This window comes from Giraffa tippelskirchi, chromosome 4 (assembly GCF_054371585.1).
Source record: "Giraffa tippelskirchi isolate mGirTip1 chromosome 4, T2T-mGirTip1v1.2.pri, whole genome shotgun sequence".
NCBI lineage: Eukaryota > Metazoa > Chordata > Mammalia > Artiodactyla > Giraffidae > Giraffa > Giraffa tippelskirchi.
The window spans coordinates 1122894-1146521 of NC_137278.1; the positions used below are offsets into that span (position 1 = coordinate 1122894).

The window sequence follows — 23628 nt, forward strand, 5'->3', positions numbered from 1 at the left end:
CAGACCTCACTCACCCTTCCAGCATTGGGACAGCACAGAGACACTGGGCTCAGGGCCCCATCAGCCCATCCTGCCTCCCGAGGAGGTTTCCTGGACGGAAGTCCTGCTTCCCCAGAAGGCAACTGCCTACAGCCCTTGGTGCTGACAGGGCTGAGCTAATCTTGAAGGTCCTGGAGAGGCCTCCAGCATGAGAACGCTTTCTTATCTTTCAGGCTGCCGGTTCAGAGGGTCTTCCTGCATACACTGATCGATACACTCAGCGTGTGTGTGTGTGTGTGTGTGTGTGTGTGTGTATGTGTGTGTGTGTGTGTGTGTGTGTGTGGTTCTGGCAGCAGGCCCTGGAGAGACCTTGGCAGGGAGGGGCTGCTGACGGAGAAGTGGCCAGCCCACACCCACCACCAGCTCGCAAGGTGACACCTCGGTCCTGGCAGGCTGGGAAGGGATGACTCACTCTGGTCATCCAGCGACACAGGGGATTCCCACACAGGTTCCTTCCTGCCAAAAAGAAAGCAAAACTCAGCCTCTGAGGCAGCCATCCGGGAGGTGGCCGGGACAGCCCCAGCAGACCCTGCCAGGGCCTGCATCATCTGCCTGCTCCCTGAGGGCTGGGGCCTGGGGCCTCTGTCCTGCACCTCAGTGCCCCCCAAAGAGGCGTGGGCCCGACTACAGAGCCAGGTCGATGCTGCCGTGGCTCCTGGCTTTGTTCAGCTCTCCCAAGCAGGCAGGACAGGCCCCATCCGCCGTTCACTGGGCCTGCAGACCCCAGGCAGGGTGCTACCTCTGCATCTCACTCTGCCCAAGGCCCCCTCCCTGGCCCCTGGTGCCTGCTTGGCCACCTGGGCTTTCCTCTCCCGGGTCCTCATCGGCACCTCAGGACACTTCCTAATGCCTGTGGCACCTCCGCTCCTCACTGGCACAGCTGGTCCCCTTGGACATCTCACCTTCTGTCCTTTACACCTGGGCCTCTGGGAGAACAGCACTCAGCCCTGAGGCAGGAGGGTCAACATGGGCCCCCACTTGGGACCCTGGACGTGGGCTGCCCCCCTGTGCCTGAAGCTGTCCCCGGAGCAGAGGCCGGAGCTGGTAGAGCCAGCCTCCCGACACAACCCACTCCCTGTCCTGAGAGCTCGGCCCTGAAGGTCACCCCGGAGCTGCAGCTTCTGAAAGGAGCCAGTTTCTCTCTCACTGTGCAGTCACCTGATGGAGGGGGTTCCAGAAAGGCCGGCCTCCAGCCCTGCCCAGAATTCCCCGCCCCAGCGCCAGCCACAAGGGGCTCCCCCGCTTCCCCGCCTGGAAGCGCACTGCCCACGCTGTCCCTCCTCCGAAAAAGGAGAAAGAAGGGGGTGGTGCGGTCCGGCAGCTGACTTCACAGCAGCCAGTCTGGGAGCAGGGCCGCCCACGCCCAGGCGCAGACAAGGTGCAGAGGGCACCGAGGTAACGGTGTGCGCAGCATCCTCCATAAACCAAGGTGGGAGAGAAGGGTCTCCATGTCCGCTTGTAGTTTGTATTCTCCGTAGACTTGGGAGGGATGCAGGAGGAAGTAATTGATATGGTGGGAGGCGGGGAGGGGCCAATTTCTCTGAACACCCACCGTTTTTAAACCACTTCATGGTGGTTTAAACCACCTATTCAAAAACATTTGGTTTTAAACAACAGAAGGTCATTTTGGAAGCTCTGGAAAACACATAAAATTACCAAGAAGTCAAAGAGCTCCCCAAATTCCCCCACTTAGAGACAAGTTCTGCCCAGATTCCCCACTCAACACCCACCTCCCTTCAGCCAGTGTTAGAAAATGGACCCCACCCCACATGCAGAACCGCAGACCTGGGAGACAACCTCACGTGCAGAATCAAAGGTGCTCTGGCTGCCCTGACCATCCCCGGCCTCCGATCACCAGGCCAATCTGGCCCCAGGGCCTTTGCACCAGCCCACAGGTGGCCGGGTGGAGCTACCTTCCTCCCCAGGTGCTGGACACAGCCTGGGTCCTCTAGGGTCTCCAGGCAGAGAGGGTCTCTCTCCTGGCGGCCCTGTGTTAAGTGGGCCCCTCCCCCACGCGTGGTGGGACTAGCCTCGTGTGCTCCTGTCCTCCCCCAGACGTGGGTCCCTGGAGGGCAGCGGCCCCTTCCGGCTCAGTGGGGAGCAGTGGTCGGTCTGCGCGCGCCCTCTGCCAGCCTCATCCGGAACTGCGGCCCCGGCCCCTTGACGCCGGTGGGACCTCCCGCCCAGGGGCCTGCACTCGCTTGCTACCTGTAGGGAACTCGCACCACTGCCTCACTTCGAACCCCGCAAACCCTAGGATGACTCTGCTCACGCTCAGACCCAGCAGCTCCATGTTGGAGAGGCTGGGGCTGGCCCTCAGGGATCTCCCAGGACCCCTCCGCAGCAGACATTTCCCGCCCCACCACGGCCACCCTCCTCCATGGGGCTCCCTCCTGTCCAGGACCCAGCAGACTACAGCCCAACTGGGACCTGAGACCCTGGTTCTGCCAGCTGTCCACCATCCCTCCTAGCTTCCACAGACCCCAGGCCCATCCCCGGCAGCCCCACTCTCTCCAGCTGGCCCCCTCCCCTCCCCGGACCTCCTGCAGAGGCCCTGCACCTGGCTCAGCCTAGGTGGGCCTACGTTCTGCAGCTGAAGGAGGTGGCCGCCAGTGCGCTGGAGAAGTTGGTGGCCTCCTCCACTCCTGGTCCAGCCACTTGCCCTCCAGAGACCACAGCCCACCCTCTCCTCCCACACACCTGGGCTTTGCAGTCCTCACTGGGGATGCCCAACGGACCTTTCAGCCCCCCTTCTCCACAGGACCGAGCGTGTTCAGTGACGACAGTGGCCTGAAAAGAAGAGCTAGTGGTGGGAATGCTGTCTTGCTGAACTTCATCTACACAGTCATGTAAGAAGTGAAAAGCAAATACACTCAATAAACAGAACAGAAAAGGGGGAAGTGATGGATCAAAACTTTCTTTACATTAACATGTTTTCTCAAAAGAGAGGGGAATGCATATTCCAACACAGTCATTTTTCACAGTAGTAAATAACATCATAGACCAGTTTCTCTTTTCGAGTCTTAATATCCACAAATTTGACAATGCTTTTGTCACAATCAACCTTTTTCGTCTTGTCATGTTCAATAGACAATCCAGCCACATTTGTCCATCTATTCTCACTCAGAGGTGACCAAAGAATGCCTTTCATGAATCTTAACAAACTTACGGTAATTTTCTTTCACTTCTCCAGTATTTTTGCTTGGAGAATTGCATGGACAGAGGAGCCTGGCAGGCTACAGTCCATGGGGTCACAAGAGTTGGAGGTGACTTAGTGACTAAACCACCGCCACCACCACCAGCCAAAGCTGGAGTGGGGACTGGCCTGTAGGAGAAGTCCTCATGCCTGTCACGTACATCAATTACCCCAAAGAGTAAGAGGCCTCCAACTACATCTTGGACAGAAGGTACCTCTTCCTAACATCAGGCAGGAGGAAGGAAACTGCCCTAGGCACCCACCCCCACAGTCCAGCCAATAAAAATAGGGGCCCGGCCAATGGGAAGCCTCCACTGGAACCCTACTTCCTCCAATCACCTTTTTGGTCATCACAGCCCCTGCCAACTCCCCCTTTTTCCTATAAAAGCAAGTTCCCCTCCTTGTCGTTCTCTGGATTTGCCTATGGTCTGTCACACTTCTAACACCCTGAATTGCAACTCCTAGGCTTTTCCACATACACTCGCTTTTGCTGGTAACTAAAGTGGACAGCAAGAACCCGTTCGAACCTTGGCTGAGTAATGTCAGTGCCTCTGAGCTAGTCAAGGAATTCATAGGTTCCATCACTCGTGTGGGGGCTTTATGTACATATGCCCCCTGCGTGCACCTTCACATGTGGAAGTTTGGAGAACGGCTATTATGCTCGGGCAGCCTCCTGTCTTGATGGTTGGAGAAGACAGGACAGTGTGCCCTGCTACATTCAATGTCCTGTTCTCCCTGCGTAACTGAAGAGAAGCCTCACATGGATCTGTCCCATTAAACCTCTGTAACGGCCTTAAGTGAGAATTTTGCAGGAGGCGTTGCGTTTCTGGCTTTGCCTCTGTAGGAAGACTCTTCCTCCCATGGATGGGAGTGAGCGCCAGGGAACCTGTGATCACCCACTTGCTGAGCAAGCAGGTGTCTGCAGTAGTAAACTCCTCTTCCGTCAATGCTTAAAAGCCTCTGGGGAAGTAGAGACCCAGTGACAGAAAATTAAAGAGCACGCACGTTGGCTACAGCACTATCGCCTGACAACCAGCTGTCTTTTTTATTTGGCTGGATACCTGCAGTTCTGGGCTCCTGGTTTGGAACCGTCTTGCAAATTGGGTTTATTGTATTTTTTTTTAATAACTTATTTATGTGTTGGTTGTGCTCGGCCTTTGTTGCTGAGGGCAGGGTTTCTCCAGCTGCGGGGAGCCAGGGCTGCTCCTGGCCGTGGTGTCCAGGCTCCTCGCTGCAGTGGCTTGTCTCCTTGCCGAGCACAGGCCCGAGGGCTCAGGAGTTGCGGTGCACCGGTTCTAGCTGCTCTGTGGCACGTGGAATCTCCGCAGACCAGGGATTGAACCTGTGTCCCCTGCACTGCAGGCAGGTGCTTCTCCACCGCACCACCAGGGAGGTCCCAGCTATGTCGTTTTTAATCCTGCTCAATATACTTGAGTTCTGCATCTATTGTTGGTTGAACCTTTATAAAAAAATGACGCTTCTAATAAGATGATGGCTTCCCTGATATTCGGAGAAGGCAATGGCACCCCACTCCAGTACTCTTGCCTGGAAAATCCCATGGACGGAGGAGCCTGGTAGGCTACAGTCCATGGGGTCGCTAAGAGTCGGACACGACTGAGCGACTTCACTTTCACTTTTCCCTTTCATGCACTGGAGAAAGAAATGGCAACCCACTCCAGTATTCTTGCCTGGAGAATCCTAGGGATGGCAGAGCCTGGTGAGCTGCCGTCTATGGGGTCGCACAGAGTCGGACACGACTGAAGCGACTTAGCATAGCGTAGCATAGCATCCCTGATAGCCCAGTTGGTAAAGAATCCACCTGCAATGCAGGAGACCCCGGTTCAATTCCTGGGTCGGGAAGATCCGCTGGCAAAGGGAAAGGCTACCCACTCCAGTATTCTTGGGCTTCTCTTGTGGCTCAGCTGGTAAAGAATCCGCCCACAATGCGGGAGACGCAGGTTTGATTCCTGGGTTGGGAAGATCCCTTGGAGAAGGGAAAGGCTACCCACTCCAGTATTCTGGCCTGGAGAAGTCCAAGGACTATATAGTCCATGGGGTCACAAAGAGTCGGACACGACTGAGCAACTTTCACTTTCAGTATGATGCTAGCTCAGCCCTTCGAGATAATTCCTAGTGCTCCTAACCTTGACTAAGCACAGACTTGCAAAAGGAAAGCTGCTCGTTCTTCCTGCGATGCTGCTCCTTACTCAAATGCTGTCTACGTCATTCGCTTACTTTCCCTCCAATATGGGAGGTGATGTGGGGCTTCCTTGGTGACTCAGTTGGTAAAGAACCCACCTGTAATGCAAGAGACGGCCTGAAATACAGGAGACCCGGGCTCAATCCCTGGGTCAGGAAATTCCCCTGGAGAAGGAAATGGCAACCCACTCGTCTTCTTGCCTGGAAAACCCCAAGGACAGAGGAGCCTGGCAGGTTCTAGTCCACAGGGTCGTGAAAGTCAGACATAACTGAGTGACTAAACCACCACCAATACGGGAGGGACATGACGACCAGGGAAGCTCCTTGGCACGGAGGGAGAAGCCACCACTATACAGAGATCCTCTTCTTTTCATTTTTTAATATTTATTTATTTGACTACACCAGGGGTTAGTTGCAGCATGAGGACTCTTAGCTGTGGCACGTAGGACCCAGTTCCCTGACCAGGGATTGAACCCGGGCTCCCCGCCTTAGAAGCACAGAGTCTTAGCCACTGGACCACCAGGGAAGTCTTCTCATCTTTCTTAAGATTAATTTCTTCGGCTGTGCTGGGTCTTAGTTGCGGCATGTGAGATCTACTTTCCTCACCAGGGATCCAACCTGGGCACTTTGTACTGGCAACTCGGAGTCTTAGCCCCTGGATGACCAGGAAGTCCCAAGATCCCAACTCTTGATCACTGATTCTATGACAAAAGATCTTGATGAAAGGGGGAAACGTGGAATTAACTACAGAAACCACACCTGAAGGTGGATTCAGGCTAGGGGGAAGCGCCCATGCCCACCAGGGGTGTCAGTTACTCTAGACAGGAAGAGGTCTCTGCCGACCTCTCCCACTGGGAAGGCGCCTCTACTTACCAGGCGGGAGGAAGGACACTCCCCTGGGTCCCCCACCCCAAGTGCAGCTCGTCCGTCAGAGGTTTCAGCAGTCCAGCCAACGGGAAGCCTCCACCAGACCCCCAGCTCCTCCTGACTCCTCCTTTTCCCTATAAAAGGAAGTTCCTCCCATGCTCTCCATTTGCCTGTGGGCTGCCACAGTGTTGTCTACACGTTTATTAGAATTTCTCTGTTGTGGAGCATAAACCTACCGGAATGCTACAAACAGAGCATGTCTATGCAAAGCCAGGAGTGCTACCCAAACCAAGGTCAACATTAACTTTGATCCAACAGGTTAAAGAAACGTCTGAACTGTTCTTTCCAGAAAACAATTCTGCAAAGTCATGATGTGGCATTCAATGAGAATACAGCCAAAAATGCAAGCAAAAGCATCAAAGAGGCATTCGTTAACTCATAAAGGTTATTTTTCTGAATTTTGTGATGCTTGTGGCACTTATCAATTTTTGACTTATTTTCTTATGATCCAAGATTACCATAAAATAACTGTAAGCATTAGTTATTGTAAAATAGCATTCATTACATTATGTATACATTCATTTTATACTGTAAAATTATGTATACATTATCCAAAATATACATGTTACACAAAAGTATTTGTGTAACTAATTTGTTTTTTTATAATTTTACGTATTTCCTTGGCGTCCTCCCACAAAACATATTTGCTTCAGGCCCCACCTAAACCGCATCCTCCCTGGCCCCCACCATGTTTTTATAGCTTGATAGTAACTCCAGAGAAACAGAACTTCAGTTGGCGCGCAAGGTGACCAAAAGAGCACGAAACAGAAGTTAATATCAACCACAGGGAAATCGGCGAGGCCACCGCTCCCCTGCATCAAGTTCGCGCGCCCACCTTGCCCGCGAGGGGCCAGGCTGCGTCCCCGACGGCGGGGCGCAAGAAGCCGGGTGTTGGCGCCTTCCTTCCCGCACCGGCGCCCCCCGCCCGCCTCTCACCCAGGAGCCCCCGCTCGCGTTCCCGCTCCCCTGAGTACTCCTCCCCACGTCCCGGCCCCCACCCGGTTTCGAGGGCCACCCTGCACCGCCTCCCCGAGCCGGGGTGCCCTTGGCCCCACCCGCCTGCTCTGGCCTCCGCGCCCGCGGCCCGGGTGCCCCTCGCCGCCCCACGCCCCCCTCAGCACCCCGGCGGCTCGCGTCCCCCCTCAGCCACCCCCGGCCCCCCAGGGCTCCCTGCCCGTCTCTTCGCCGCCCAGAGCTCCCGGGCGCGCCCTCAGCCACCCCAGCTCCCCACGCCCGCTCAGCACCCCGGCGGCTCGCGTCCCCCCTCAGCCACCCCCGGCCCCTGCAGCGCCCCCCAGCGGACACGCGCCGGGGCCGTGCCGTCTCCCGCCCCACGTCGCGCACCGCGGGGGCTTGCTTAGACGAGCCGGGCGCGGATTGGCTCCGAGCCGAGGGAAGTACCCGCCCCTCGAGTCGCCGGCCAATGGGAGGAGGGGCGGGCCCGCAGCGGGCGCCGGAAGCGGCCCAGCGAAGAGGGGACGTCGCGTCGCCGGGTCTCGAGCAGCTGCTGCGGAGCCGCCGGTCGGAGCGCCTTCCCTGCCCGCCCCGCCATGGCTGAGAGCGACTGGGACACGGTGACGGTGCTGCGCAAAAAGGGCCCCACAGCCGCCCAGGCCAAGTCCAAGCAGGTGCGGGCGCGGCGCGGGCCTCGCGACCCAAGGGAGGCCGGGGGCGGGGAGTGGGGCCGGCGCCCGACAGGGCACTGGCTGGGCACGGAGAGGGGCCCCGGGGCGGGCCGCGGGCGTCGAGGCGGTTTCGGGCAGTGACACAGGCCCGCGGGACAGGGCCTGCGGGACCCGGGTGGAGGTGGGGAGCGGGCCGAGGCTGTCAGCGAGGACGGTCAGTGGCGGGCCCTGGGAAGCGATCGGACGCGGGTAGGGTTGGCGGGCACTCCCGCCCCGGCGTGTTCTTCCCCTGTCCGCCGGCTGCCTGGTGCCCGGCCAGTCCGAGGCCGCCCGCGGAGCCCACTGAAGCACACTGCCGGCAGGAGGGAGTCCCTGGTCCCGGGCTGAGTGGCCTGGGACCCAGCATGCTGGTGACCCTGGTGTCCCCTTCTTGTCAGAGTAGCTGGCATGCCCCGAGGGGCACTTGGGGCAGACGGTTCTCCGCGAATTCATCCGGGTTCCCCTGTGAGTCGCTGTAAGGGAAGGGGGGAAGGGCAGGTCAGTCTCCAGCCCTGCCCGTTTCTACTCTGGGCAGCCTTGGGCCAGCCTTAGACACGCAGTGCCAGATCTGGGCCAGGACTGGCTTTGGCTCTGCTGACTTGCATTCATCGACCTGCCCAGGACTTTTCAGTTGGTCAAAACCAAATTCACTCTCTTTCTTTTTTTTTTTTCCTAAAGGAACCTTAATAGCCACAAGCTAGGAATCACGTGAACAGCTCTAAAAAACATCTTTGAACATGTCACACTTAGAATGTCCCACAGCCATAGTCTCTAAGGTGTCAGAAGCTTTAAGAAATACATTACATTCACATTCTACAACTGTGGATCAAGGGGTATCGCTGTCTTTGCCAGCGTTTGGGGCGAGGGCTACAGGCTTTGTGCGATGTGCTGTATTTTATTAGGAGCCAGTTTGAGTGAGGAAGGCCAAACCAGGTCCTCACTTGACGTTCCTTCTGGCTTTTGCAGGAGAGTCTTGTAGAGAAATCTATTTCAAGTGTGGGTTTCTAAACGGACTCACTTGCCCGTCTTTTTCAACAGCAAAGTTATGAGCTCTTTTTGTTTTCTTGAGCAGAAGTTTCTTGAGAGTTGCCTGGACAGTTGGATGTAGAGGGATTTGTATGACAAGCTTTGGCTTAAACCCAGCACTTGCTTGTCAGCCCTTGAAAAAGCTTCGGGTACTAGGCGTGTAGTAGGGCGCTTCAGGGCGTGAGTTCAGAGCCTGACTGCCAGGGCTCGAAAAGCATGAGGCATTATCAGTTGGCTGACAGGCTGACAGTAGCCTAAACTGGGGTTGGCCAGGTACCGGAAAGCTAATTTTGACCAAAACACACTTTCTAATTTTCCAGGCCATCTTAGCAGCTCAGAGACGAGGAGAAGATGTGGAGACTTCTAAGAAATGTAGGTACTCATATGTCCACGTGCAGAACCAGGCAGTGGCCAGGTTCCCCGGACATCGGGGCGGCTGCTGGCAATCAATGCGGCTGCAGAGCTGGGGGGTGTGAGAGTCTTGTCGGAGCAGCAGTGGTTGGCATGAGGCAGGAGGGATCCTTCCACCCACTTCCTGTCGCTGGGAGGAAATCCTGGGCTTAGTGCTCTTAGGTCTGTGAAGTTGTCTCCACTTCGGGTGGCCTGGCTGAGCCTGTCTTCCAGGCTCAGGGCGCCTGTGGGGCCTGGTTCCATTCCGAACCGGCTCCTGTGGCATTGCTGCAGACCCTCTCCTCTGCTCTTGCCTTGCACGGTCCAGGGGCCGCCGGCCAGAACAAGCAGCATTCGATCACCAAGAACACAGCCAAGCTGGACCGGGAGACTGAGGAGCTGCACCACGACCGGGTGACCCTGGAGGTGGGCAAAGTGATCCAGCAGGGCCGGCAGAGCAAGGGGCTGACACAGAAGGACCTGGCCACGGTGAGCACGCGGGCCCCTCCGCCAGGCCACGGTCGGGCAGGCGGGGGGCGTGGGCCCTGCTCACCCAGTGACTCGGGGCTTCAGTTCGCTCTTGCCCCGAGACCTCTGAGGGGCCACACGAGTCAGCTGTGACTTGCTGAGCTGCGTCTGCTCCGGCCCTGGGCCCGCGCACGGCCGCACGGAGCCTGAGGCCCTCCCCTGGCTGTGTCCGCCTCCCACCACTGCCTGGAGCTAACAGACAAACACACGTTCTCTCTAGAAAATCAATGAGAAGCCGCAAGTCATCGCGGACTACGAGAGTGGCCGGGCCATTCCCAACAACCAGGTTCTGGGCAAGATTGAGAGAGCTATCGGTAAGTGGCCTGCTGACCTTCGCTGCCTGACCAGGCGCAGGGTGGCCGCCCCTCCTGGGTGCAGTTGGTGAGGAGGGTGCAGGAAGGCCCCTGGAGCCCCAGAATTCTCCAGAGCCTGAAGAACATTTGCAGGAGCATGCAGTGTCTGGGCAACCCCCCCCCGCCCCCGTGCCGCCCACCCAGCATTGGCAGCAGCGTGGCTCCTGGAGCGGAGGCCTGGTCCTGGGAGGGGCCGTCCTCTCCCCTCGAGGAGGGGCAGGCACATGCTCTTTACAATCAGAGTGAGACCTAGTCCTGGGGTGGGTGAGAGCCCAGGGCTAGGATGGCACTCCCCGCCCCCTCCAGAGGAAGGGAGCCAGTGCCCCAGGGTCAGTGGGGGCGCTGCCGTCTGCGAGGTGGTGGGTTCGGAGGCTGAGGAGCTGCCCTGTGCCTTGAAGTCCAGAGTGGGAGCTGCAGTGGTCAGTGGGGGCCCATGGCTCTTTCAGGCCTCAAGCTCCGGGGGAAGGACATTGGGAAGCCGATTGAGAAGGGGCCAAGGGCGAAATGAACATAAAGCCTCGAAATCAGTGCGTTCCGGCTGATCTCACCCGGCTGGTCCCCTTGACCACCGGCACGGCTCTCTCCACGCGGCCGAGCGGAACACGGGCGGGAGTCCTGCCCGGGAACCCCTCTCCTCGTACCTGCTGTCTAACTACAAACAAAACCTTGCAAAGTGTTTGCTTCTGATTTTTTCCCTCCCTATCCGCAGCCCTCAGTGGGGTGCGGAACACTGCCTTCCTCTCCCCCGGGGTCCATCCCACTGCGGGTGTGGCTCCGGGGAGCTGGCGGGGGGAGGGTGGGGGGACACCACCTCGCACGGGGTGGGTGGTCACTGGGAGAGGAGCTGTTTCTCCAGCCTGGCTCGTAGAGAAGCTAATAAAGTTTGTTCCCTTCCTGCTGGTGGTGGATCCTTGCCCCCCACTCTCCGCTCTGGTGCCTGCAGCGCCCCCTCCCTCCGGCCCCAGTGCAGCAAAGGGCTGTCTTCATGAGGCACCGCGAGGGAACTTGAGCGCCTGGGACGGTGCCTCTGCAAGCTGTTTCTTGTCACCTCTGCTGGGACAGTGGGCATCGGTCAGCTTCTGGGCATCAGACCTTGGTGCCCCCGGTCACATCCTTGCCTGTGGATCCCAGTGGGCTCCGGTGGCAAGGTGGCGCCCCCTGGGCTGGAGGTGTGGCCTTCACACCCTCCAGGACGGCCATGCCTGGGGGCCTCCCCAGAGTTGGGTGGGTGGTGTCTGAGTCTCCTGTGTGTAAGATCAGAACCTGGGACTGTCCCTGGGTTAGAAAGACTCTGCTCCATTTTATTACGCGAGGGTGGCTTGTGGGTAGGGATTTTGACCGGGGAAGGGTGGACACAGGGACCTTGACCCTGGGAGGGCGGACTCGGGGATCTTTATTTGGGACTCTGGACAGATTAGAGCATTCCGCCACTAGTCCAGCTCTGGGCCACCTTGGATCCTGACAAGTGTCTGCCCGAGTCTGTCTCCTGAACCTGTGGGGGTTTCCTATTATCAGCTACAGAATCGCCCAGTGAGGTGGGGCCTGGGTGGGTCCCTCTGGCCTGGGCTGGGGCAGTGGCTTCTTGGGGCCCCACTGCATCTGCCTCCTTCTGCCTCAAGCCCCTGGCTATCTCCTGAGCCACTGAACCCCATAGGATCGGCCTCTCTGGCAGATTGGATTGGGTCTGGGGAACTGCCCTTCCTGCTGAGGGGCAGACCCCGGCCGGCGGGGGGATGTTCCTTGTGGGCTGCAGCTTTTTTTGCTGGGGTAAGGACCACACTTGGGCCTGTGGGTACAGCCCCTCTGAGGGTGATGGACGCAGGGGCTCAGTGTATTGGGGGGGACAGGTGTTGGTCCCTGGGCCGGGGTCCCTGTGGCGGGTGAGCTCGTGTGAGGAGCTGGGGTCTTCTCTGGGTCGTCTACTGGTCGTTGGTGACCAATGCTGGCAGGGTGACACGGTCCTAGGAGGAAGGGGAGGAGCTTAGTGGCTGCTGGGGCCCTGTGCACTGCCAGGCTGAGTGCGGGGCTCAGCACACAGCGACCCCGGCTCCAGCCTGCCACCCCAACCCAGGGTTCCTACCGCATTGAAGAGAATGTTGTCGAAGCCAGGGGCCACGGTGTCCATCTCACCCCAGGAGGGGCAGCCCCCCTTCTTCTGCAGCCAGCGCCGGCCCGCGACCCCGAGTAGCAGCAGCAGCACGAGGAGGAGGAGGGCGCCAGTGACCACGGCCGGCACCGGTGCGGCCACTGCCCTGTCCCCTGTGGGCCGCAGGGCGCGTGACCTGGGACCCCAGTCCTTTCTCAGCCCCGCCCAGGGTCGAGGAGGGTGCCGGCACGGCTGTCCCCACGGCCTGAGGTTTCCAGGTCCCCTCTGAAGTCACCCGTCACGGGCTGAGGCTGGGCCCTGGCAGGCAGGGGGCTGCACACCCGGGGGTCATGGCCCCAGGCTGGACGCCCCCTTTGTCATGAAGTCATAGGCATCAGTGAGTGCTCTGGCAGGAGGGTGGCTGTGGTCTCTGGCCTGACTGGGAGCAGGAGCACAGCGGGCAGAGGCCAGGGGGGCACCCCGCTCCTAGGGGGACAGCTGGGGCCCCGCAGCGAGGGTGGGGTGGTGCCAGCCAGCCCGGTGGCTCTCCTGGTCCCTCAGGCGAGGGCGTGACACCCCCCCACCCCCCGAGGTTGGCAGAGGCTCTGCCCTGGAGCAGGGCCGGCCCACTGGGCAGGGCTTACCCTGGCTGGGTGTAGGCAGCTGGCACCGCTGCCCAGCCAGATACTCAACGTCGTCCAGGGCGATGGGCCCCAGGGCTGGCTGGCCGCCCAGCGTGGCTTCAAACACGATCTGACGGGAGGGAGAGGAGGCTGCGTGGGCCGGGGAGGGGGTGGAGCTGCCCGAGGGCTCCCGGGTCTGTGCGCCGCCTCACCTGGAACTCCGCGGCGCTGGCCACGTCCACCTGGCCCTCCAGCCACTGATGCCGCCGGCGCCCGCCCGCACGCCACACGGCCAGCTGCCCCTGCGCGCTGCTCAGGAGGACCCTCAGCTCGCCTTGGTCTGGGAGCAGGGTGTCAGGGCGGTCAGGCACAGGGGGGGCACCCTTGCACCCCCCTCCACCCACACCCCCGCACCGGGGCTCCGGCCACTCACAGAAGTGGCTTGTCAGGCACAAAATGGGATGCCCGTCTCCCCGGCCTGCCCCGGGGCTCCGGCCACTCACAGAAGTGGCTTGTCAGGCACAAAATGGGGTGCCCTTCTCCCCGGCCCGCCCCGGGGCTCCGGCCACTCACAGAAGTGCTCAGGGAAGCCCATGTGGTACCAGAAGCGCAGGCAGGAGGCCGCAGTGGGGGGCAGAGGCTGGCTGACGAGCCCGGCCGCTCGGCCCCCCGGGCCCAGCACGCTGGTCTCAAAGAGCGCAAAGTGGCCTGGGAACGAGAGGGCGGGTGCCTGCGGACCTGATGGAGCCTGCGCCCCGACCTGCGGCCTCTGACCCCGCCGGGCATCTGCGCTGGCTGGGCTGGGGTGAGGCGTGCATGGCTCTGGGGCCCCTTCCCGCCTCAGACCCACCTGCCGCTGTGCCCAGGGTGTGGTCCACGGGGGGCTGGGGGTAGCGGGAGGGCGAGGCCCCGCTGCTCCAGTCCCAGCTGTACCCGCCCAGGCCGGGCCGGGGCACATGGTTCCAGCCACACAGACCAGCCTCGAAGTCACAGGAAGCTGTAAGGGGCTGGCCGTGAGGGTGCTGCCCCACGCCCTCCACCCCTGGGGCACCGCCGCCGCAGGGCGTGGAGGTCAGGCCAGCCGTCGTGGGGGCGGCAGGGAGCTGGGACCACCAGGAGCCGGGCCACGGGCTCCCACCTGGCAGAGGGCAGGGCCCGTCCTGGAGGAGCAGGTCGTCCAGCGCCAGGTAGGAGTGGTCCACGCCGGCGGCCACTGCCTCGAACACCACCTGGGGGTACCGGGCGGGGATCGTGCCTGCTGCGCCCTGCACAGCCCTTGGGGTGAGGAGGGCCCCCTACTGCACTCACCCTCCAGGCCCGCCCGGCCTGCACGTCCACGCTGCCCAGGCGCCAGGCGGCCCCTCCGCGGGAGCTGACGCTGAGCACCTGCTGCCTGCCGGCCTCCTCCACGTGGACCCTCAGGGTGCCTGTCACCAAGCAGCCAGCCCCATAAGCACGGCAGGGGGCTGCCCGCTCAGGCCCTGTGGTGGGGGGGGGTCCCAAAGGCCTCTGAGGGGACCTCACGGCCCCGGTTCCCAGCCGCCCCTCACCTGGGTTGCGGAGGCTCAGGTGATACCAGAAGGTCAGACAGGTGGGCTGCAGCAGGGGCCGGTGCTCCTCCGAGGTCAGCAAGGCCACGTGGCCACGGGGCAAGGCCTGTGGGCTCATGTCCACCACCATGTAGTGCCCTGGGGGGTGGCAGGGTCAGCCTGCCAGCTGCTGCCCCTCCCCTCCCCACCCGCACCCATGTGCTCGCCGCCCCACCCCAGCGGGCACCCTGAGCCGTCTCCGTGGTGTGGTCAGCGTGGGGGCCCCACGAGGCGTTGGCCTGGCGTGTCCAGAGGCCCCGGCCCCCCGTGGAGAAGCCGCAGGCCGAGTCCTCGAAGGAGCAGCGCCGGGGGGCCCAGCAGGGCCCAGGCCGCAGGGCCACGTCATCCAGTGCCATGCTGCCGAGGTACCCATCCCGGAGGCCCTCAAACAGCAGCTGGGGGGCAGAGAGCAGTCAGCCGGCTGGGGCCTCGCCTTGCCCAACGCGCCCACGCCCGGGGCCTCACTTGGTACTTGGCGCCCGCATCCGGCTGGTGGTGGAGGGTGGCCCAGGCCTCGTGCCAGTGGTTGCCGTGGGTGCCAGACCGTGACCACAAGGGCGTTTCTGCCGCCCCTTCTCGCCTCATCGCCAGGCGCAGAGTCCCTAGAGGCAGGGGGTTGGGAGGGGACGAGGCCCTAAACCCTGCCTCTCATCCCCTCCTGGGCCCCCCAGGGGGCAAGAGGCAGGACTTGGGGCCGCCGTGAGGCTCCCGTGAGGCCCTGTCCAGCTGGGGGCCTCACCGATCTGGGGACCGTAGAGGTGGAACCAGAAGGAGAGGCACTCCTGAGGGGCTGTGGGCGCCTGGGGCTGGGTGAGCAGGTGGGCAGCGGGGCCCCGGGCGGGGGGGTCCGTGGGGTCCAGGAGCATGAAGTGGCCTGTGGGGGCATGAGGGGCTGGGCTGCGGGCCCAGGCTGGGGGGGCTCAGCCCTGCACTCCCCTCTGCCCCCGGGAGGCAGGGTCTAGCAGCCGCCCCCAGGGCACCCCGCCTTACCTTGGCCTGTGGTGTGGTCGTACCTCGGGCCACGGCTCTCGACCCGGTTCCAGTGGGCATCTGTGAGGTGGCCGGTGTGCCAGCCACAGGTCCCCCGCTCAAAGTTACAGGAGACCTCTGGGGGTGGGCAGAGGTGGGTCAGCACCCCCGACAGCCCTCCTGAGTGCCAAGAGGGTGGGGGAGACTGGCTCCTGGAGAGGGGCTCCCGGGGGCCCCTCGAGGAGGCCTGGGTGGGGGCCGGGTTCCCGGGGAAAGCACCTGAGTCTTCCTCAGCAACCGCCGCGGGACTGCAGTCCGTCAGGGTCATGTCGTCCACCCCTGCGCTCTGCTGACCGGGGCCGTCCGGCTCCACCAGCCCGACAAACTCCAGCTTCACGGGGCACGAAGGAGGAGGCCATCAGGCCAGGGCCGGCTCCGCGGGAGCCCCTCTCTGCCCCAGGCCACGCTCCTCACCCGGAACGGCCGGCGGCGAGCCCCGAGAAGGACCCTGTCCACCTTCCAGCCCCCAGCGTTGCTGCCCGGGGCCTGCCACACCAGCTCGCGGCGGCTGCCCTCCACCACGAACAGCTCCAGGAAACCTGGCGAGGGGTCACTGTGGGCAGCCCGACCTGCCCCCATCCCTCGCCCGGGGGCTCTGACCCCCACGCCCCCCCAGGATGGGGCAGAGGGCCCAAAGGGACGGTGGTACCTTGGGGGTGACTCTGAAAATAGTAAGCCAGGTGGAGCTCACAGCGGGGGCCCGAGGGGCCCAGGGTGGGTGTGAGAACCCGGGCCTCCTCGGTCAGCTGCCCCCAGGCCCTCTGCACTGCCAGGAAGTGCCCTGGGGAGAGCAGGCCTCAGAGCCGGTTCCTCCCAGGGACCCTGACTCAGCGCCCTCCCTAGGGAGAGGGGGCAGCCCCCAGGCGAAGCCTCACCAGCAGTCCTGCGGGCATCCGGGCCGGGCCACCTCCTGTCCGGGGCCGGGAGGCGCGCCCACTGCAGCCGCCCCACGCTGTGGTCCTCCCAGCCTCCGCCCGAGGGCAACTCGAAGTCCGTGGTGCCTGCAAGGGCAGGGGGCACAGATGGGCCCAGGGCCTCGCCAGCTGCTCCCAGAGGAGAGAGCCGAAGGAAAGTGAGGCCCCCGGCCCGCTCACCGCACTCCTGCTCGTCCTCGCCCCCCGGGCACTGCTGCTGGAAGTCACACAGCTGCTCCAGGGGGACACACAGGTCCCCACAGAAGAAATGTCCGGGCTCACAGAAGTTCCGAGGCCGCAGGCTGGACGGCTGGGGCCAGGGGCCTGGGGGCCAGAGCCCCGGAGGTGGACCGGCCAGCTCTGTGGGCCGGCGCGGGGGTCAGGTGGGTTGGCGGGGGCTGTGCTTCTCCCGGGGTTGGGGGTGGGGGCGTCCAGCAGGCTCACCTGGGACCAGCTTGCAGTGGTCAGACAGGATGAGGTCGTCCAGGCCCATGACGCCCCCCGGGCCTGTCTGCCCAGCCAGGAGGATCTGGGGACGGACGGGGTCGGGGGCGCCCCAGCACCCCTCTGTGATTCCCAGGCCGGCCTGCCCCCCCCCGAGTCCTCTCCCCAGAATCCACACCTCATCCTTGCCTCCTGCAGGACACCCAGCCCTTCAGGGGCATCTCTGCAGGGAGCCCCTCCCCTCCTCTGGCCTGCCCTCCTTCTGAGACGGTGGAGGAGCCCACATGGGACTCCCCAAAGGGCCCCGGACCTCCCCGCCTCCCCCCACGATGCTGCCTTCGCCAGCCTCACCCGAAAGGGGTGCTTGCTCTGGATGTCAACTCGGTCTCGGACCCAGGCGGCCCCCAGGTCCCCATGGCGCCTGCGCAGCAGGACGGGGGTCTGGGGGGCCGCAGGGCTCCCCATCTGTAGGAACACCTGGAGGCAGCCAGCCTCAGACCCGTGCAGGTAGTGATAGAAGACGAGCTGGGAGGGGACCGCGCACAGTCAGCAGAGACGCCGCGGGGCCTGGGCAGGCAGGACGGCGCCCCGCGACCCCCACCCGCTCACCGAGCAGTTGTAGGGGGCCGAGGCCTGGAGCTCGGGGCTGGAGAGGACCGCTGGGGCGCTGGGCTCAGCCACGGACGCGAGGAAGGAGCCTGGGGAGACGGCAGGCGTGGGCTAGGGCTGCGGGCGGCGGGCGGGACGGGGCGTGGTGGCGGGTGGGCGGGCGGGGCGTGGCGGGGTCTCCAGGCCTCACCCTGAGCACTGTTGCTGGTGTGGTCACCACGCGGCCAGGCAGGGGGGCCGGGGCCGCCAGCACTGCGGTTCCGGGTCCAGCCCTCCAAATGGTTCCACAGGCCGAGGCCCATCTCAAAATCGGTGGCTATGTAGTGTCCTGGGGGGCAAGGGGGCTCCGGCTGCCGAGCAGGGCCCCCTCCCTGGCCCGCCGCCACCCAGGCCTGCGCTCACGGCCCCCGCTCCGCGGACGTCAGCTGTCTCAGCCCCTGAGGGACGGTGCCAAGGGCCAGCCCCCCGTCCCACTCACTGCAGGGGGCTGCGTCCTCATCCGAGCGGTCCCCACAGTTGTCCTCCCCATCGCACAGCTGGGGGGGCTCCACACAGGCCTCATTCCAGCAACGGTGGTGCCCCAAGGGGCAGTGCACCTGGGGGGCTGGGGGCAGGGTTAACCCCTCACCTGCCCCAAGTCTCCGGGCGGGGCCGCTGACCAGGGCCTCCTGCTGACCCCCTCCCTCCTCCAGGCGTGGGCCCACGGCCAGGGGACCTTACTGGGCAGCCCGCAGCGCCAGAAGGCCACGTCGTCCAAGGCCACGCTGCCCCTGTGGGTGGCATTTCGTGTGGCAGAGAAGGTCACCTGGAGAGAGCAAGGTCCCTGGTGTCTAAGTCGGGGCTCAGACCCGCCCCGCCATACCCACCATCCCAAGTGCCCATCTCACCCTGAAGTCACCCGGGATGCGGCCCGTGGGCACCACCAGCTCCTGCCAGTATGGGCCCCAGGGCCCTGCACTCTGCCACAGGGTCAGCGTCTCCGCACCGTGGGTCAGCTCCAGCCGTAGCTCGGCCACATCTGCAGTGAGGGGTCCCGGGGCAGCTCAGGCCCCAGGCCTCCCCCAGGCCAGTGGCTGTGCCCACCCCAGAACCTCTGCCCACCCTGGGGGCGCCTTGCCGTCTCTGCACCCCTCCCCTTGGGTCACCTGCCTCGGGTCACAGGGTACGGGGCACACACCTCCTGAGGCCGCATGGTACCAGAGCCTCAGCTCGCAGGTGGGGGCGGCCTCGTGCAGGAGGGGGGAGCGCAGGGCCGCGGTGGCCGTCTCTCTTCCACGGTGTGTGCCGACTGCCGCGTACCAGCCTGGCCAGCCGAGAGGTCAGGAGATGGGGCGGGAGGCACAGAGGGGTGGGGACAGCGTGGAGCCCCGCTCAGGCCTCACCGAGGTCAGTGCCCAGAGTGTGGTCCGCGCGCGGCCCCGGCCCCTCCGGCGAGGCCCCCGCCCGGTCCCGGAGCCAGCGGTAGCCTGCGGTGCTGATGTCCTGCCAGCCACAGGAGTCCTGCTCGAAGTCGCAGGTGAAGGGGGTGCCCAGGCTGGGCGAGACCCCGTGGTAACCTGGGAGGCAGGGCGTCAGGCGGGGTGGCCACGAGGGCCGGCCCCGCCGCTGCCCCTCTGCCCCGGCTCACCACACTGTGCCTCGTCGGGGCAGCCCCTACAGTCACACACGAAGTTGCACACGGCCTCGTGGGGGGTCCTGCAGTGGTTGGGGACCCAGGCCCAGCCGGGGCACCCTGCTGCCAGCAGAGACAGCCAGGTGGCCCGGGATAGTGAGGCCCCGCTGTTCCCCAGCCCAGAGACCCCTCAGAGTGGGGCATCCTGGGACATTTGGGGGTCAGGCCAGGAGGTCATGCAGGGAGGGGGCCAGAAACCCATGGAGAACTGCCCCGGGGGGAGGGGTCCCTGTCAGGGCCCAGGAGGGCATGTCTGGCCCTAGAGAGGCCGGCTGTGTCAGGACGGGGTGCGTGGGTGTGCGAGGGACTGGGGATCCCTGACGTGGGTCCCTCCCTGGGGAGGAGAACCGGAGTCCAGTACGACTCCACAGGGGCTGCGGCAGGGCGGCCCAGGCCCCCTCAGGCTCCACCCAGGTGGAGCAGCCAATGAGGGTCTGTCTTCAGGGACCTCTTGCCTTAGAGCCTGGGTGGAGACTGGGCCAGGGCGGGCTGGACTCCGGCCCCGACCCCAGCGGGGCCATCCCCAGGACCCCAAGGGCTTGCCCGGCGTCCCCACGGCAGCCGTCCTGGGCCCGCGTCCCTCCTTCCTTGCAGACCCAGCAGCCGGGCCCCGGACAGTCCTGCTTCAGGAGCCGGGCCCGGCGACTCACCCAGCAGCAGGACCACGGCAGGCAGGAGGTGGCCATGCAGAGGCATGGTCAGTCCCGAGGCAGGGAGGCCTGGGGCCATGTGTACCCTGGCCAGCTGGTGGGGACTCTGCCTGGTTATCAGCCCGAGGCCCCGCAGGCCGATTCTGCTCTGACTTCGACCCGGCTAAGCCCTTTCTGTATCTGCAGCCCCTCCCCTGGCCCCACCCCGTGCTGACAAGGACAAACATCTGGCTGTAAATGCACCCAGGAAGAGAGGCCCCCGCCCAGGGGGGCTCCCACCTGCCTGGCCCCTTTTGGCCGAAGGTCGGGCCTCGGCCACGGTGCCTGCTGCTGCCCAGCCCCGTCTGGTGGCGGCCCCGCTGGAGACGGCACTGAGTGACACAGGCCTCGGCCGCTACTTCTGGGGTCTCTGGTTCCGCAGAGTTCAACTCAGCCGGGCAGGTGCCCAGCTTGTGGAAACCTTGCACCTGGCTTGAGTTCTCTGCACGGGGAGGGGGCAACCCTAGCAACCAGGGGCATCGTCCCCCCCCGTAACTCAGCCTGTGGGTTCCTCTTCACTTGCTCACTTAAAAACGATGACTTTTCTCGTCGACAAGTCTCCGAGCAGTGTGGTGTGGGCTGGGCGCAGCCAGGCACAGGCGCCAGAGGAGCCGAGGGGCTCTGGGCCGTGTGGCACTGACCCCAGCGGAGGATCTGGAGCCAGGTGCTGCCCAGTTTATCACCGTCCAGCCTTGGGAGCTTGCCTAACCTGAGCCTCAGTTTCCTCATCTTTAAAAGCGTGACAATGGCTCCTGCCTGGAGAGGCTTCTGTGAGGGCCCTGGAGCCCAGAGGAGGAGGGCACAGCGAGATGGATGCCTCTGCTCCCCACAGCACCAGGAGGAGGGTCCTGGGAGAGGGGCTCCAAGTGTGACGCCTGGTTTACTTGAAGCAGGAGCCTGTGGCAGTGGGGCCTGATTCTGGAGTCGAGGGGCTGTAGACCACCCTACTTGTGACCTCAGTCAGCAGTGGCCAAGATGGGGGTTGCTGGTCCCCCCCCCCATACTGGGAGGGGCCCCCGCCTCCTCAGGCTGGAGGGACTCGGCCCTAGCTCCTTGCGTAAGGGCTTGTCAGGCCTCTTCCCAGATGACCGTGAGGACAGCAGGTGCATGGAGAAGCAATCAGGCCATAAACGGGGGCAGCGGCCAGGGCCCCCTTATCAGACCCCAAAGGGCTGAGTGTGCACCGCCGCTCCCTGGGCTCCCGGGGTAGATCTGGGTGAGGGGCAGCCTCCAGCTCTCGGCCACCCACCCACTGTAGCTGCAAGTACTGAGAGGCGAGCTGAGAACAGAGATGCCAAGACACAGTGCTCAGGGAGCAGCGGAGCTGACGATGCTTTTAATTCTGAGAGGGAACCCCAGGCACCGAGGCCCGGCCAGGGTGGCAAAGTGCCAGGGGGTGCAGTCCAGCCCCTTGGGAGGGGTCTTGAGGGCAGAGTTCTGCGTGGGCTGCGGGACGGAGCGGGCCTCGAGTAGGCCTCAGTAGCCGTCGTCAGCCCACGTGACCTCGTAGTCCGGATACTTGGCTTTGATCTTCTCAGTGGAGACAGAGTGCTGGGCCCGACCGTAACCCTGAAGGAAGAAGGTGGCTCTCACATGCCTGGTCCTGGCTCTGGGGCCCCCCAGGCAGCAGGGACACCAGGAGCCAGCTGGGGAGGAGGCTGTCATCCCCCTAGCCACCTGAGCCACTCTCCTGGGGAAGTGTGACCTCCAGGGTGAGCCAACCTTGAGGCAGGGCCCTCCAGCCAGAGGCCGAGCCAGCTCTGGGTGCCCCATGACCCCGCAGGTAACGTGGTGAAGGCAGAGGCAGGTACCCGAGCTCCAATGCAGCACTGGCAGCCTTGAAGCGCTGGAGGACAGCAGCTTGGCCAGGCCTTCGGGGCCGTAACAGCATGCAGCCCATGGGGGCTTGGGGGGGCAGTGGCTCCCTCCCACCCCAAGTGTTTCCTGTGTCATGCCGCATGGAGACAGGGAGGCTGCGGACCCCGGAGGTAGGGCTCTGTGGCTGAGAAGGGCCCGGTGTTCCCCAGCCAGGACCGCGGCACTCAGCTGTGGGCTCACCATGGAGTAGCCGTACACGTGGATCTTCCGGTCCTGGCTCTGGTGGGAGATGCGCCCGCCCCCCAGGCACTCGCAGTCATAGCCCTTCTTCTGCATCTCGCCTGATACCTTGTCGTAGATGTCGGCTGGAATGGGGAGGGTGGCTCAGCACTAGCCAGGGTGGAGGGGGTCTGAGGCCCCCCTGGGCTCCCCCAGCTCTAAGCAGCCCCTACCCCCAGGAGAGGAGACCCTCTGAGATGGGAGGAATGGGAGGAGGGGGTGCTCCCGGCCAGGAGCACAGGGACTAGGAGGGAGGGGTCGGGCTACGACAGCCCCTCCTCTCCAGGACAGTCTGGATGCCTCCTGACCCAAGCCAGCCGGTGAGGAGAACCCGGCACAGGATGCACCCCGGCCCCGCTGCGGCCCCGCTGCGGCCCCGCTGCGGCCCCGCTGCGGCCCCGCTGCGGCCCCGCTGCGGCCCCGCTGCGGCCCCGCTGCGGCCCCGCTGCGGCCCCGCTGCGGCCCCGCTGCGGCCCCGCTGCGGCCCCGCTGCGGCCCCGCAACGCCGACCCGCCCACAGAGCCCTGAGGCCCCGCCCCTGGCCCGCAGCCCCGCCCTCACCGTGGTACTCGGCCCACTTGTAGCCGCGCACGATCTCTTTGGTCTCCCGGGCCGGGGCCCCGGAGGGCGGCGCCGCGTGGACTCGAATCAGCACATACTTGAAGACGCCGTCGGAGTCGATGTCCACGTCGGGGATCTGAGCGAGGCCCGCCGCCGCCATGTTCCCGGAGCGCGCTCGCCCTGCGGCCCGCGGCCCTGCCCCACGCGACCCCGGGCTGCGCGGACCGCGCGGGGGGGCGGGGCCTGGAGGCCGCTGGCCAATCCCGCGGGGGCATGCTGCCCGGGCCGAGCGCCTCAGCCAACCGTACGGCCAGCCGGCGGCACAGACAGGCCAATCGCGGCCCAGCTCCTTGCAGCGTGGTGACCGCGCCGGCTCCCCTTAAAGGGGACCGAGGAGCTGGGAGTGGGTGCCGATTCCTTTCAGCCCACGGAGAAGGCCCTTCCCGAAGGTCGGGGGCGGCTGACGGGCCCCTCTGGGGGGGTCTGGGCGGCCCACGAGGCCCGAGGGGCGCGCACTGGCCCTGACTCCCCCCACAGACCACGCGCACTGCCCTCGGCTTCCCCGGGTCCCCGCAGCGTATCTGAGGGCCTCCCGCCCGGGTACTCTACCTGCCGTCCCGCGGCTTCCCGCCCCCGCACCCCACCGACTCCCACGGCCTCCCGCCCCGAGTCCCCACCGACTCCCACGGCCTCCCGCCCCGAGTCCCCACCGACTCCCACGGCCTCCCGCCCCGAGTCCCCACCGGCTCCCACGGCCTCCCGCCCCGAGTCCCCACCGGCTCCCACGGCCTCCCGCCCCGAGTCCCCACCGGCTCCCACGGCCTCCCGCCCCGAGTCCCCACCGGCTCCCACGGCCTCCCGCCCCGAGTCCCCACCGGCTCCCACGGCCTCCCGCCCCGAGTCCCCACCGGCTCCCACGGCCTCCCGCCCCGAGTCCCCACCGGCTCCCACGGCCTCCCGCCCCCGAGTCCCCACCGGCTCCCACGGCCTCCC

The 23628-nt window shown here is 64.2% G+C and overlaps 3 protein-coding genes across 7 annotated transcripts; 1 reads left to right on the top strand and 2 right to left on the bottom strand.

Annotated features, from left to right (window-relative positions):
- The first annotated feature begins 7835 nt into the window (after positions 1-7835).
- EDF1 (endothelial differentiation related factor 1) lies at positions 7836-11217 on the top strand. 3 transcript variants are annotated; one of them, XM_081593495.1, is made up of 5 exons: positions 7836-7989; positions 9372-9423; positions 9770-9930; positions 10190-10283; positions 10769-11217. In XM_081593495.1, exons 1-5 carry the CDS (start codon positions 7912-7914, stop codon positions 10828-10830), a joined length of 447 nt encoding a protein of 148 aa, XP_081449621.1. In that variant the 5' UTR covers positions 7836-7911; the 3' UTR covers positions 10831-11217. The 3 variants fall into 3 exon arrangements, with proteins under 3 accessions (XP_081449621.1, XP_081449623.1, XP_081449622.1); XM_081593497.1 differs by having other exon boundaries at positions 9770-9876; XM_081593496.1 differs by having other exon boundaries at positions 9770-9867.
- A 1024-nt stretch (positions 11218-12241) lies between these two features.
- Positions 12242-19984, bottom strand: MAMDC4 (MAM domain containing 4). The gene is made up of 27 exons (XM_081593498.1): positions 19939-19984; positions 19244-19351; positions 18999-19172; positions 18794-18919; positions 18504-18634; positions 18337-18421; positions 18095-18220; positions 17807-17944; positions 17617-17705; positions 17359-17532; positions 17008-17092; positions 16744-16923; positions 16525-16650; positions 16299-16430; positions 15611-15727; positions 15360-15494; positions 15086-15222; positions 14808-15015; positions 14582-14719; positions 14340-14458; positions 14170-14260; positions 13882-14028; positions 13605-13739; positions 13244-13371; positions 13053-13161; positions 12403-12581; positions 12242-12283 (listed from the first exon to the last, which is right to left on the bottom strand). Exons 1-27 carry the CDS (start codon positions 19982-19984, stop codon positions 12242-12244), a joined length of 3405 nt encoding a protein of 1134 aa, XP_081449624.1.
- Positions 19985-21287: 1303 nt separating this feature from the next.
- Positions 21288-23442, bottom strand: PHPT1 (phosphohistidine phosphatase 1). 3 transcript variants are annotated; one of them, XM_081593505.1, is made up of 4 exons: positions 23225-23442; positions 22636-23074; positions 22036-22160; positions 21288-21546 (listed from the first exon to the last, which is right to left on the bottom strand). In XM_081593505.1, exons 2-4 carry the CDS (start codon positions 22793-22795, stop codon positions 21454-21456), a joined length of 378 nt encoding a protein of 125 aa, XP_081449631.1. In that variant the 5' UTR covers positions 22796-23074; positions 23225-23442; the 3' UTR covers positions 21288-21453. The 3 variants fall into 3 exon arrangements, with proteins under 3 accessions (XP_081449631.1, XP_081449630.1, XP_081449629.1); XM_081593504.1 differs by having other exon boundaries at positions 22636-23269; XM_081593503.1 differs by lacking the exon at positions 23225-23442 and having other exon boundaries at positions 22630-22888.
- Between the last annotated feature and the right edge of the window lie 186 nt (positions 23443-23628).

Bases quoted from the DNA above. Each gene is read 5' to 3' on its own strand.
- MAMDC4 (XM_081593498.1), bottom strand. From the start codon at position 19,984: ATGCCTCTGCATGGCCACCTCCTGCCTGCCGTGGTCCTGCTGCTGG. The intron at 17,533-17,616 runs GTGAGCGGGTGG...GTCCCCTCCCAG, and splicing joins CGGCCCCCTACAACTGCTCG to CTCGTCTTCTATCACTACCT. The intron at 13,162-13,243 runs GTGAGGCGGCGC...CCCTCCCGTCAG, and splicing joins CCAGCGCCGCGGAGTTCCAG to ATCGTGTTTGAAGCCACGCT.
- EDF1 (XM_081593495.1), top strand. From the start codon at position 7,912: ATGGCTGAGAGCGACTGGGACACGGTGACGGTGCTGCGCAAAAAGGGC. The intron at 7,990-9,371 runs GTGCGGGCGCGG...CTAATTTTCCAG, and splicing joins CCCAGGCCAAGTCCAAGCAG to GCCATCTTAGCAGCTCAGAG. The intron at 9,931-10,189 runs GTGAGCACGCGG...CGTTCTCTCTAG, and splicing joins CACAGAAGGACCTGGCCACG to AAAATCAATGAGAAGCCGCA.
- PHPT1 (XM_081593503.1), bottom strand. From the start codon at position 22,795: ATGGCGGCGGCGGGCCTCGCTCAGATCCCCGACGTGGACATCGACTCC. The intron at 22,161-22,629 runs GCGGGGCTGCGG...TCCCCATTCCAG, and splicing joins GGCCGAGTACCACGGTGAGG to CCGACATCTACGACAAGGTA. The intron at 21,547-22,035 runs GTGAGCCCACAG...TTCTTCCTTCAG, and splicing joins ACGTGTACGGCTACTCCATG to GGTTACGGTCGGGCCCAGCA.